This window comes from Hippichthys cyanospilos, chromosome 10, assembly GCF_059441005.1.
Source record: "Hippichthys cyanospilos isolate Australia breed blue-spotted pipefish chromosome 10, RoL_Hcya_1.0, whole genome shotgun sequence".
Taxonomy (NCBI): Eukaryota; Metazoa; Chordata; class Actinopteri; order Syngnathiformes; family Syngnathidae; genus Hippichthys; species Hippichthys cyanospilos.
In genome coordinates, this window is record NC_142378.1 from 565,821 (window position 1) to 578,707 (window position 12,887).

Below are 12,887 nucleotides of genomic sequence, written 5' to 3' on the forward strand. Positions count from 1 at the left end.
ACCCCGCACGATCACGCGGCATTTGATGAAAACGGCGATACCAAGATAACGCGAAGCGATAATCCTGTCTTGGATCGGCACCACATTAAAAATGTTATTTTAACATTGAACAAACGTTACTCTTAACTTACCCTTAATTTTAAAATTCATGTGTTTTGTTGTGTTTTGTTTACCATATCAAATGTTTGAGCTAGAACTGTTTTTTATGTATATATATATATATATATATATATATATATATATATATATATATAAATAACAGATCCTTGGCATTTTCACTTTCACCCCCCGGCATTCCTCCACACAGATGTATCTAATAAAGTGTCTCTTCCAAAACCAAACAAAGGACAAACTGCCTTGAAATGGAAAAAAAACCCCAATCCTTTTTATGACAAGCTTCACAAAAGGCCCATTTTGAAGTGCGCGCATTTCATATTATCAAGTAACATTTCCCTCTCCCGTTCTGAGCGCTGACTCGATGTCTACGCGCCCGGTGATAAATAGAGTCCCTAGTGAGCCTGACAACACTTGAACAGCACACGCAGGTGCAATGTATCACTTTGCGCTCTGATTACTGTGCCGTGATTCGTCGGAGTTGGGTCAAGCTGTGTTGCGGTGTTTGCTTGTGTTTATTGACCCACAATCAAACTGCGTGTGTGTGTGTGTGTGTGTGTGTCACAGAAGTGTAGTTCAGGCTTCTACAAGGAGTGGAACGGGCCTCGCCGAGGTCATTGCGTGCCATGCAGCTGCAACGGACTCTCCGATCAATGTGACGAGCTCACGGGGAAATGTGTGGTCGGTACACACACGCTAACACTTCTAACGATGGGAAGTTTATTTAAGTTGCAAGTTACCTTCTTAAAAACGGAATCATTAAATGAAATAATTGTAGCTATTTATGCACATCACAAGCTCACACTTTTTCAAGGTAATTTCACTTTTGGCCACTAGTTGGCGAGACAGGATTGTGTATAAATAACAGTGTGCGTTTAAAAGAAGTTGAGAAAACAAAAAGCAATTCTAACAGCCTCCTTTTTGCTGAAACGGTTAGGAAGACGTCACATTATTGAATGTCTCAATCCTACGCTTTTTACATGTCCATATGGCTTGTTAACAGCTATATCTATCTATCTATCTATCTATCTATCTATCTATCTATCTATCTATCTATCTATCTATCTATCTATCTATCTATCTATCTATCTATCTATCTATCTATCTATCTATCTATCTATCTATCTATCTATCTATCTATCTATCTATCTATCTATCTATCTATCTATCTATCTATCTCTATCTATCTATCTATCTATCTGTCAAACATTTGTAAATACTTTCAAATGCAATGTTTTTCTTTATTTCTTTTCCTAAGATAATAAAACGTCGTCACAGACTATACAGCGACATTTCATTGTTTTTCAAAGCAAATTGTGTTTTTCAATTTTGATTCTCCCAAGTGAACACCTTTCGTCCAGATGACAGCTATGGTATTTTCTCAGTGGGCTTTATGATACTCATGATTCTTTATGACCTGGATTGACTTTCAGTTCACAGCTATGCATCTACAAGCATTAGTCGTTTGGATATCCTTATTTCTTAATGTGTTTGGGCTCGGAGGCGTTTACAAACTTTTGACTGAAAGAAACAATGCGCGTCAGTGAGAGGGAGGGTCAACTATGTACAGATGCAGCAGAATGTTTCACCATGTCGTTGTCATGCAAACAACCTCCAGAACTGTCGGTTCCACTTCGCGGGCGACCACTGCGAGAGATGCCAGGAGGGTTACCATGGCGACGCCGCCCAAAAAACCTGCCGCGCTTGCCCGTGTCCATCCACGTGGAACAAGTAAGCGGGTCCTCGCCAGAGCTAAGCTTTCCGCTCCGCACCTTATTAGTTTCTAATCCCGCATCTTTCCCTGTCCAAGTCGGGCTTTGGCGTGCCTCGTTAGCTCGGGGATGCTTGAGTGTCTGTGCAAACGCGGCTATGCCGGATCCAGGTGTGAGAGGTTTGTGGCACTCTGCTGTCATTGACATATTCTGCCAAAAGTGAACCCTGTCCATTTGGTTTTGCCTCTTTTCCCGCCTTGAAGATGTGCGATTGGTTACTGTGGCGACCCAGCGGCGCAAGGTGGCGGCTGTAAGCCATGCGGGCGCAGCGCAGGCGCCGACGGGGACATTTTTCACTCCCTGACCGCAGGTAAACATTTCTGACTATGAGAAAATACTGCAAAGGCCATCTTTTAAAGGCCGTGCGATTTGCTACCGTGGCTGAGCCATGCCCTGTCTATTTCACTTTTCTCAATGAAAAGAGAAGTACAGGGACTGAAATAATCACTGCTACTACTTCGACTATTGGACCTACTAAACGATCGATCAATGCTGGCGTTGTCAATCTCTTTTTTTTTTTTTTTTTTTAATGATTTTGTATCGGTATCAATTTTAGAGGGTAATTGTTGAAAAAAAACTTAATTAAAAATGATAACTAAAAACTATCTTTAAAAAGTTGTTATTTAATTCAAGTTATTCAGTATAAAATATATTTTTTTTACTTTGGAGTTATTGTACTCTATGAAAAATGTTACTGTTTTCATTTGAAAAATAGTCAAAAAGTCAATTCTAGAGTTTCAACTGAAAACACCTTTAAATAATACTTCATTCATAATAAGTATGAGGAATTATTCTTTCCGTTAATAATACGAGAATAAGTCATATATTGTAATTCAAATAAAATATTTTTTTCAAAAAATTATTACTAATACTATTAATCTGGTTTCATTCTTTTTGTATTTTAGTTTTACATTTTTGTACAACTATTGCAAATACAAATTTTGGTAACATGAGCTATTTTACTGTTGTAATTTTAAAATAAGTGCATTAAAAATATGAATACATATGTACAAAAATATTACTTAAGCAGAGTAGAATATTTATAATTATTATGCCACTTACTGTTATTTAAGATGAATGAATTACAATAAGTCCTATTTGAAATAACTATTAAAATATTGTCATAATCCTTCTTTCAGTTCTTAATTGTTTTGAAATGAATTGATTTTGAGTTGGTGAAGATGACGACGATCACGCATTTAGTTTTCCTCGCAGAAAGCATCTCACCTAGCAACAAGAGTTCTGACGATCGCTTCCACGGTGAGCTCTTTTCAATGTTTCCCTAAGCACTAAGGTTTGCCGGTGGACCACTTTAGTAGTAATGAAGTCTCTCCTTGTTCTATCCCGCGACAGCCTTAAAGTGCTGCGCTCAAGCTTTGCTTCGCCGCTTGAGGGCCAACGAGGGCGACCTGCGTGGGTTGACTCACATCCCCGCTTCTGTTTCTACGCACAGCCGCCCTCAGGGCGTCGTCTCTGACGCCGAGGTACTTCCGCGACCTCGTCACTTCTCCAAATTCAGAGACGGTGGTGGTCTTGGAGGATTTTTTTGTTGTTGTTTTTACTGTATTTCTTCAGAGAGTAGTAAAGAGTTACAGCGGCGCTAGGAGACATCTGGAGCTAAAAACTAAGCAGCTTGAAGAAGATGTGAACACGATCGGAGATGACCTGGACCATCTTACGCGCCGGGTGCGTAAGACTTGACTGTATAGTAATGCCTCGAGATACGATTTGTATTGCTTGACTTGGGGAGCAAAACAAGTAAGGAGAGATGAATGCAAATGATTTGGCGTTAAGCTGCGGTCTGGGAAGATCATAAGCATTTCTTCAAAAACATCCATTCAACCGTCGTCTACAGCCACTTATCATCATTTGGGTCACAGACCTGCCGGTGCATATCCCGGCCGTCTTCGCGCAGTCGGCGGAGGACGCCTTGAACTGTTTGCCAGCTAATTGCGGGACACGCAAGGAAGAACAACCCAATCACACCTGAGGACGATTTAGAGTGTCTCTTTAAAAACAAAGGTTTCAAACTGTTGACTGCCACTCTTTGTCGCAATTGAGATATCAAATTCATTTAATCATAACAACCAGATAGCTTTCCCGTTGGAAAGTAAATTCACCTTAAAAGTAGCAATGCAAATGCCAGAGACGAGTTCAGGAACATCACCTAGATGGCAGCATCAAAACACTATAAGAATTTGATATTTTAGGCATGTATTCTTTAACCTCTTGGAAAATATTACTTCGGCTTACTAAGTTTCAGTAGATATGAAACTCCTCGTTTAGTCTGCATGACTGTCTTATACTGCCCCCTTGTGGCCAAGACAGACATCAGAATGAGTCCTATGATTTAAACATGATGCAAAAACTATTCTATTTATAATCAATTATTATTATATACTTCATTGCAGTGCTCACCCTGTACTATAAAAAAAAAAAAAAAAAAAACATCTGTTATAGTGGGGTGCCAAGGAGAAACAGCCATTGTTTTTTGTGCAGGCCCTTCAGCTGTCTTCTCGTGTGGATAAGACCCTTGAGAGTTGCAAAGCAGCAAAAACAAAAGCCAAGATTTTACTTGGCCATAATGAGTTTGTCCTGGGGTCATTACGAGGTAACGTCACATCGTGACGCAAACAGCTCACATAAATAAATGTGTGCCAGTTCATGTTTTTGTTTGTTTGTTTGTTTTGTTTTTGTGGGGGGGGTTGGTGGGGGGTCAGATTTAATAAAGCCGCCGAGCCATGCTACAGATGCCATCGTGCTCGACGGAAGAGACAAGGCCACGGTGATGGAAGAGGCTCACCGGCTCGTGGAGGAAATGAGCCGCAGGGTCTGCCTTGACGCAACGACCAGGGGCCGAACCCGCGGCCAGAGGATGATGGCGAAAAAATGTAACGTTTATTGCTTTCTCACAGACCGCGCAACGTTTGCATGCGTTTAACTCTCGTTTTAAGCAAAGCATTAGAAGAAGGGCACGTAAGTAGAAAAGCCAACGCTAGTTGGTCGGTCATCCGTTCATAGCTGCTGATTAACAATCATTTCTTAAAGTTTGAACTGCTGATTAACAATCATTTCTTAAAGTTTGAACTGGATAAATTGAAAATGTGGGTGGCAGCGTACTGATTTTATCTTGGAACTCAGCCTTTTCATCTGTGTTGAGGCAGATAATGCTAAAAAAATATGGAAAAAAGTGGATCTGTATGAATTATTTGAGACGCCTGTTCCTGATGAATTCTAAAAACCGTAATACTGATAAAATGATAATATAGGAAATAAAGTACATATTATAAAAAAAGCAAATCATGCATGTATGTAATAAATATTGATATAAGAAAAAAATTATATGCATATATTTACACACACGCATTTCTTATGTTTGACACAAAAGAATAGAAAATGTCTTTAATGTCATAGTACAGCACAATGAAATTAGATGCGCTGCTCTGATTGGTGCATATTAAAGAAATATGAACAGTAACTACAATAGTACAGAGATTACAGTTTCGCAGGAGTGCATTCAGTATTGAAATTTTCAGCAAGTTCTTAATTTGTTGTTGTTTAGAGTGTTAATACCTCTGAGGAAAAAGCTGTCACTGAGTCTGTTTGTCCGGCTTTGATGAGCAATGTAGTGCCGACCAGCGGGCAGCAGGTTGGATTCGATTCTAAAAGACAAAAACCCTTTCCAGCCGCATGAGGTTGACATGTACTTGGAGTTGCCGCGCTGCTAGCTAATTGCCATAAAATGACTTTTGAAACCATTTCAAAAATAACAAAAAGACTTGTGGATAAATAAAAAAGCTGAACCGAAATAGTCATAAAATAAAATATTTAATTGATGAATGTTACATAAAAGGAGCTGCGGTTTAAGTTAACGGTAAATAGAAAAGATTTGCTGTCTTTGTCAGCAAATGTAAAATTGAAAGAAGAAAATGAAAACAAAACAAAAAAACAATGTCAAGGCTAGTTTTTAGCCATAATGCTGAAGGCAACACTAATCTTTGCGTAGATTGTTGAAATACAATCCAAACATGGTTGATGATTTCATATCCAAGCAACAACGCATTACACCTCTAAAATGAAAGAAAATGCTGTTTCTTAAAATCTTCCTTAAATATCTTCTTCGTCAGTGGTAGACGCCCTGAACAAGATGGCCGCAGAGAGACCCAATCGGCAGGCTCTGAACCTGACTTCCGACTCTCTGGTGGCGTCGCAGGCTCTTCTCAGTCGCATGACTGATCTTCTGTCAGGTGCAGAAACAGCTGTAAGAAGAGCAAAACGTGTCCATTTGAAAAATGCTTCCACACTGCCGCATCTGCGGGTAAGCTCAAACGCAGACTTTATTTTTCATCTCCGCCCAAAAGGTTACGTTTGCATTTTGGGTGTGTTTTTAAAACTACCGACTCTAAATGATTGGATTTGGGTGTAACTTTAAACAACGCCAATAAACCATCTTCGCTTGAGGCTCATCAGTAGTTAAAGTTACAGTTTTGTCTATAATTGACTTGATATTTCTTTTTTTTTCCTGAACAATTTCTACCTTTAGAAACACATTTTGCCCTTTGCTGTCAAGTAAAAAACAAAAAAAAAAGACGACTTCACATTTATGAGTAATTAATCTCTGCGTTAACTTCAATGTTTTGTCTTGACAGCATAGTCACAATCTAACCACAACGGAGACAGGGTTCCTCCGCGCAGTGACTGAAAACACAAGAAGACATCTTTTCATCAACATCACTTCGATCTTCTCAAAACTGCAGGATGTCAAACACGTGAGCGGAGGTCTTCAATTCAGCAAATTTGGTTTGATCCTTTTTGATGCCATTCTTTTTTTCATTTTCACGGTAGGGATTTGAGAAGGACGCAGCTCTCTTAGATGGTGCCAAGCGGCAGCTGCAAAAGAGGATTAATAACATCTACCGCGTTGCGGCCAAGATGCAGATCATCAGCGAGGCTGAGGATCATGCGCGGGAGCTCGGCAAATTAGCCACAGACATGCAAAAGTAGGTGCGCACTTCATTTTTATTTAAAACTCAATGAATTCGCAATCCCGCTCGCTCGAAAGAACCGTCCTTGACAATTAGATTTCTTAAAGGGCCCCTATCATGGAAATCCAACTTTTTGTAACGTTTTACCACGTTACAATGTTATTTTCTAACCCTTTATTGATACATTTTGTAAGAATTCCTCGTTTATTCTGCACTCTCTGCACTGACCCCACCCAAGCAGATAAAAAAAAATGGCTTGCGAGGCAATATAATAACAGACCCTCGCTCCACCCCTGCACTGCCCCCATTCCACCTGTGCAAATCTCATGATATGGGCCTCTTTAAAATGAGATTTTCTGACCACCGTACTATATGTTATGACAGAATGCTTCTCGCGGCAAGCAATACATTAAACACATTAAACAACCTCACGACTGACATGGAGGATGCTGCAATGGCAGCACATCATTCTGACATGGCCGCTGACAAAGCCTTAAAGGTAAATTAAGTATGAACGGGATTGTTGAGCCACTGAGAACTAAAAGGCGCCAATTCCATTTAATCCAATTGATGAAGTATTCTAATCAACTAATTTGTTGATTTTTTTTTTTTTTTTTGTCATTAAACCAATGGATTAATGAAGCAATTTTTTGTTTCCTTTTGTTTATTAAAAAACAGGACATTATATTCCAAATCTACAGTGCAGAAAATGATAACAATGAATTAACACTTTGAGTGCCATAAAGGAAAATTTGATGCCTATATCCGTCATTGTCAGTGATTGAGATGATCGTTTTACTATTCCAACTCTAATACAAAAACACGGGTTGACCTGCTAGTTTTCAGTGGCTCACTTAATGAAAAACTACAAATAATAGACCAGCTCTATTACTTAATCAGGATGTGATGCGGGGCATGATGCCATTGACGAAGGCCCTCAAAGATAACTCCGCTCACTTGTGGACTGCGGCCAATCACACCCAGGATGACTTCAGAAGTATGTAAAAAAAAAAAAATTTGAAGCGTGGAGATGATGCATGATGACATTTTTTGTTCACCAGAGCTCTCACAGTCACTGAACACACACAAAGATGGCATGAAAAGGCATAAAGACAAAGGAGAATCTTTGGGATTTGACATCTCCAGAGTGAGTGATGAAATCAAAAGCCTGAAAAGAGGTCAGTGGTTCACTGTGTAGAGTTGACACTTTATATATTTTATCATTATGATACCGTGGGAACTCAAGCACACTTAATCCACCTCTTAATGCTATCAAAGTCATGTCATAATGTCAGGTCACAAATACAGCGCCTTGTACTATATAAAACACATCTGTGCCATGCACATCATCTGGAACTATTTAGATAATTTGCACAATTATTATGAAATAACACCACAAAAACAATTTATGAAAAAAAATCTGATTATTAGATGATGTAATAATAATAAACTTTATGGAGTGGTGATTGCCGAAATGTCTTCGGTTGATATTGTTTTAATTTCAGACGACACGGATGTCCTCATAAAGTCCGCCGCAAGACACGCCTCGGCGACAAACGACACTGTCGATGATGTCACTCGCAGACTGACAAATATGAGACAGGGAACGGGCAGATTGACTTTGAACAACAGCGTTTTGGCTTTGAACAACATTTTAAATGACGCACAACAGGCTGGTAAGTGGCTTTTTAAAAAAAAAAAAAAACTCAATAGAATGCTAATTAACAAACAGCAATGAAAGAATCGTCCAACTTTGACGCCAGTGAGGAGTATGGACTGGACACTCCCAGTGGTGAGAGACAAAATTGCTCAAGTGGAGGCCCTGGTCAAAACAGCAGCAGCTAATGGAAATATGACAGAAAACATCAGCAGGATCAAGGACCTGGTCCAGGACACCTGGAGCTATCTCAACAGGGTGATGTATTTCTAGATCATAGCACGGACTTATATCTTCATTTTGGCTAACTTTCTTGCCATTTTCAGACTTCCAGACCAGCGGAAGGCGTCACCCCGGATCATCCCGGCTCACTCACGCAAATTGCTCGCGTGCCCACGGATGGAAGCAAACGCCTCCAAATGCTCAAACATGTAAGTCCTTTTCATGTTACCTCACGCGATGTTGCCTTCCATTTTATAGTGGCTTGGCATATTTTTTTTTCTGCTGTGCTGAATTTCAATGCAGCAATGTAACATAAAAGAAAAGACAATTGTTCTCTGTCTTCCCACACACCAAAATGAACTTAAAATAACTGTTTTTTTTTAACTTGCCTTTCACCATCGTCCTCAAAGAATACATTTCTTACAAAGTGCATTGAAAGCGAATGTATATTGTAATTCTACATTGGTGAAGACTCTCTGTAAAGTCAACAAACAACACAAGCTAAACTGAGTGCAGCTCAGCAATTAATAGTTTCTATTTAGATTCTTGACACATCACAACCCTCCCAAATAAATATATATATATATATATATATATATATATATATATATATATATATATATATATATGATTAGTTAGTTTAAAAGTTTTAACCCACTTGACAGTACTATGTTTATTTTGTACAGGATAGGTCACTAATGGAAGAACACGTTTAGGAAAAATTTGTCTCGTTCTCATTTTCTATCTCATGAAAAAGCAGCAGTAGACTTTTTCAAACATATTTTGTGTAATTTCTCAACATCTCACGCCCAATTCGCAGCTCCAATTAGCGTTTCCATTTGGTTCCACTCGTCACTTGTGTATCGTGTCAGAGCGCGGACCAAACAGACGGCGAGCGCGGTCGTCAGCGGGTGCCCCGCCGCGGCTACGAGCTCTCGCAGGGAGACAGCTGGCTAGCGTACAAGCTCCCGCAGCAGGACCTTAATTACAGGTGATGTCACGTTCGAAAGTAATCCTCTCAGGTCCTTCCCGAGGACAGAAACCGCGCGGCGTCGCGATCGTTAAGCCGCTGACGAGGCGGCTCACCTTGACCCTTACACGCCGTTGGTTTTCCTTGGACGCAAAAAATGGGCCCTAGGCCAAGAATATCCTCGTATTCGTTTTGCAATTCCAAATACGAGCCGCAGACGTTTTCTGACGTGACCAAATCTTGTTATGGACGCAGGCCTCATTTCTCCCTGGACGTTAAGACCAAGTCCTCCGCGGGTCTTCTCCTCTTTGTTGAGGGCGAGGGGCCGGTGCCCCTGCTCGCTCTCTACGTGACAAACGGCAAGATTAAGATGTCACTTGGGCCCCGCAGAGTCATCCACCACAAGCTGAAGACAAACGACGGACACTGGCACAGAGTAAATGGACCGCAAAGTCTGCTCGAGCAATTACCACCTCGAGATGTTTGCCATTACTTTTGCTATCTTTAGAGTTTGTGCTACAATTTTTTTACAACCTCTTAGCTGGAAGGTCATGTAGATAAAGTTCAGAAAATGAAATTTGCTAGTAGATGATAATTTACTCGGCATTTGTTTCTCATTTTTTGCTTCATTTTGTATTTTCTTGCTTGACAAAACGTTAAAATTCCTAAACCTTGAATGGCTACCAAGATGTTTAATAATCGTAAAAGAAAAGCTATTTATTAGCACCATAGTTTCTATTAGGTACTAGGTTGATACAGGTTGGAACTAACCTTCAACTTAAAAAAAAATATTTACAAAAAAAAATATGTATTTGCGTGGAACAACAGTGACTGAAGAAATTACACTTTGCTATAATGTTAAGTAGCCGGTGAATCACAGTATAACTGTGGTGTTAGTATACCTTTGCTGGTTTTTTTTTTGTTTTGTTTTTTTGCACAAAAGTAAATAAACCATCAAGTCAAAATGTTTCAGTTTGGCCCAGAAACACTTTTTTCCTGCCCGTCATCGTTATTATTTGTATTGATAGTTAAAAGTATTGTTGCAAGCTACCGTCTTGCTAAATTTGAAAGCCAACTACACGTAATTCTAGCACTTCTGACAAATTGTGGCCGTGAGCAAAGCCAATGATGCCTTCGTCGATGTTTCTTTTGACAGGTGGAGTGCAGTGTGGAGAGAACTACGTTCCATCTTCTGGTAGATGGAATGCGCGTGACCGACGGCCATTTACCCAATGAGGAGGGCTCGTCTTTAAACTTCCACGGTTACGTCTACCTGGGGGGTCACCCCGGGACCACTAAAGTCAGCGTCGACCTTTGCGCCATTTTCTTACCTGTGCGCTTGTATTACATGTGACTCGTGTCCTCCCACAGGGACCAAACATCCTCTCGAGGAGCATCTCGGGCTGCGTGCGGGACTTCAGAATGAACGATCAGCCCGTCGGCAAACCTGAGGGCGCTCGCGGGGTGTCGCCCTGCTCGGACGGGCTCCAGGAGACGGGCGCCCACTTTGCCGGAGGTCACGTCGTCTTAGGTTTGATGCTGTAAATAAGGGGTGGCCAATCGTTCTTGTCAAATCTATTCTTAAGTGGTCCCCATCCGGTCCGCCGATCAATTGGTACCGAGCCGCGGGGGCTGCACACGAAATAATGTTTTGGAGATGATTTAGTTTAACGGACATTGATGTCAGAAGAAATTGGTTCAGTAAATTCGAAAAGAAATACAAGACTAATTGTTTCAAATACAACGCAGACCAACGTTAGCAACGGACTTACGGATTCAGTCCTATGAATGATTTTAAGGCTTCACAAAAGGATCCCGCGGGCCGAATCAAGCCTCCTTGTGGGGCAGACCCAGCTCGCGGGCCGTACGTTTGACACCCCTGCTCTGCTCTATGGGCGGGCTCAAAGAATGAAATGGGCGTGAGGCCCACGTGTTTCACTTTGCCCAGCCCTGCCATAAATCCTCTCTCACCATTTACCTGACAAACAACCCCATGGAGGTATTTGTTCTTCTAGACACACCCTTTGCAATGGGCGCTCATTTTGCGTTGACCTTGGAGGTGCGGCCCCGTCACCCGACGGGCCTCCTCCTCCACGCGCGGGGCCACCGAACCGGCTTCGACGTCTTCTTAATTAACAACACGGTGACCTTTTCCTCCTGGCCGACGTCCCATTTCATTCAAGAAAGGGGTGAGGGCAGTTGAGTGACTTTGTGATCTTGCAGGTGGGCGTCACTGTGAATGATGGCGACGGCGGCGGCGGCGTCAGTGCCACGCTGACTCCACGGAACCTCTGCGACGGGAAATTTCATGTCATTACAGGTATGCGTAGCTCCTGATTAGAAACAACCTGTAGGAATTGCTGTCGCCTGGTCATCTTGTCCTTGTTTTTTTCCATTTGTCTTGGCAACAAAATAAAAAAGGAGACACACTGAAACAAAAATATATATTATGTTTCGAACCAAACCACATGATTTTCACCTTCAAAAGTTTGCTGGCTTAACCCTTGTGCACACAATTTGCAAAGTATGCACATTTCATTTTTGTTCCCGATTTTGTAAAAAGCGTAGTAAACAGGTAGGTTAGATTGATTAGCACCCACAAAAAAACGTGACGATGACGTGATGAAGACACTTAAGACAACGCCATTAACTGGTCTGTACCGCCACCTGCTGGCTTGAGGTGAAACACAAGTCAACAAAGAATTTCCTGATTCCTGACATCGATTGACCGCCGCTCAAGGGGATGTTGCAAATATCGCAGGAAAATCAATGTCATACATCTTATTAAAATACATCTCATAAGTTGTAAGTTGTAATCATAATGGTTTTACATGGTTCCAAATAATTTTTTTGTGCACACGAAATCTTGCACGTCCATCCTCAACACAAATGAATAGGCTGAGTCTCAGGAGGATGAAATAAAATTCCCTTGACTTGTCTTGCCGGGAGCAGCGCAATGTCCATTGAATGAAAACATGAAATCATGACCATTCGTTACATTTGACGTGTTCCTTATGCTCAGTATCTAAAGGACAGAAAGACCTCACTCTAATGGTGGACGCCATGTCTGAAAAAAAGGCCGCATCCTTTGCCTCTGTTCATGCCTCTATGACACGGACATCTCTCCACATCGGAGGTAAGAAGTGATATTACAGCTTTCAAAAACG

General features: G+C 41.0%; 1 protein-coding gene across 6 annotated transcripts in view; it reads left to right on the forward strand.

Moving 5' to 3' along the window:
- Positions 1–12,887, forward strand: part of LOC148416435 (laminin subunit alpha-3-like) — a 33,353-nt gene that overhangs the window by 848 nt on the left and 19,618 nt on the right. For 5 of the 6 annotated variants that reach the window (XR_015866911.1, XM_088424895.1, XM_088424897.1 and 2 more), the window contains exons 2-26: positions 682–795; positions 1,733–1,845; positions 1,925–2,005; positions 2,090–2,196; positions 3,090–3,146; positions 3,240–3,370; positions 3,462–3,572; positions 4,386–4,497; positions 4,607–4,777; positions 6,014–6,204; positions 6,536–6,655; positions 6,732–6,886; positions 7,256–7,370; positions 7,772–7,868; positions 7,933–8,049; positions 8,377–8,547; positions 8,635–8,786; positions 8,855–8,959; positions 9,623–9,741; positions 9,976–10,156; positions 10,877–11,020; positions 11,092–11,251; positions 11,736–11,863; positions 11,944–12,040; positions 12,743–12,856. Coding sequence is in view for 5 of the 6 variants with exons in the window: in XM_088424895.1 (XP_088281021.1) it covers positions 682–795; positions 1,733–1,845; positions 1,925–2,005; positions 2,090–2,196; positions 3,090–3,146; positions 3,240–3,370; positions 3,462–3,572; positions 4,386–4,497; positions 4,607–4,777; positions 6,014–6,204; positions 6,536–6,655; positions 6,732–6,886; positions 7,256–7,370; positions 7,772–7,868; positions 7,933–8,049; positions 8,377–8,547; positions 8,635–8,786; positions 8,855–8,959; positions 9,623–9,741; positions 9,976–10,156; positions 10,877–11,020; positions 11,092–11,251; positions 11,736–11,863; positions 11,944–12,040; positions 12,743–12,856 (3,163 nt within the window). In the remaining variant the exon portion in view is untranslated. The remainder of the gene's footprint in view (positions 1–681; positions 796–1,732; positions 1,846–1,924; positions 2,006–2,089; positions 2,197–3,089; positions 3,147–3,239; positions 3,371–3,461; positions 3,573–4,385; positions 4,498–4,606; positions 4,778–6,013; positions 6,205–6,535; positions 6,656–6,731; positions 6,887–7,255; positions 7,371–7,771; positions 7,869–7,932; positions 8,050–8,376; positions 8,548–8,634; positions 8,787–8,854; positions 8,960–9,622; positions 9,742–9,975; positions 10,157–10,876; positions 11,021–11,091; positions 11,252–11,735; positions 11,864–11,943; positions 12,041–12,742; positions 12,857–12,887) is intronic. The other variant, XM_088424901.1, reaches the window with a different exon arrangement.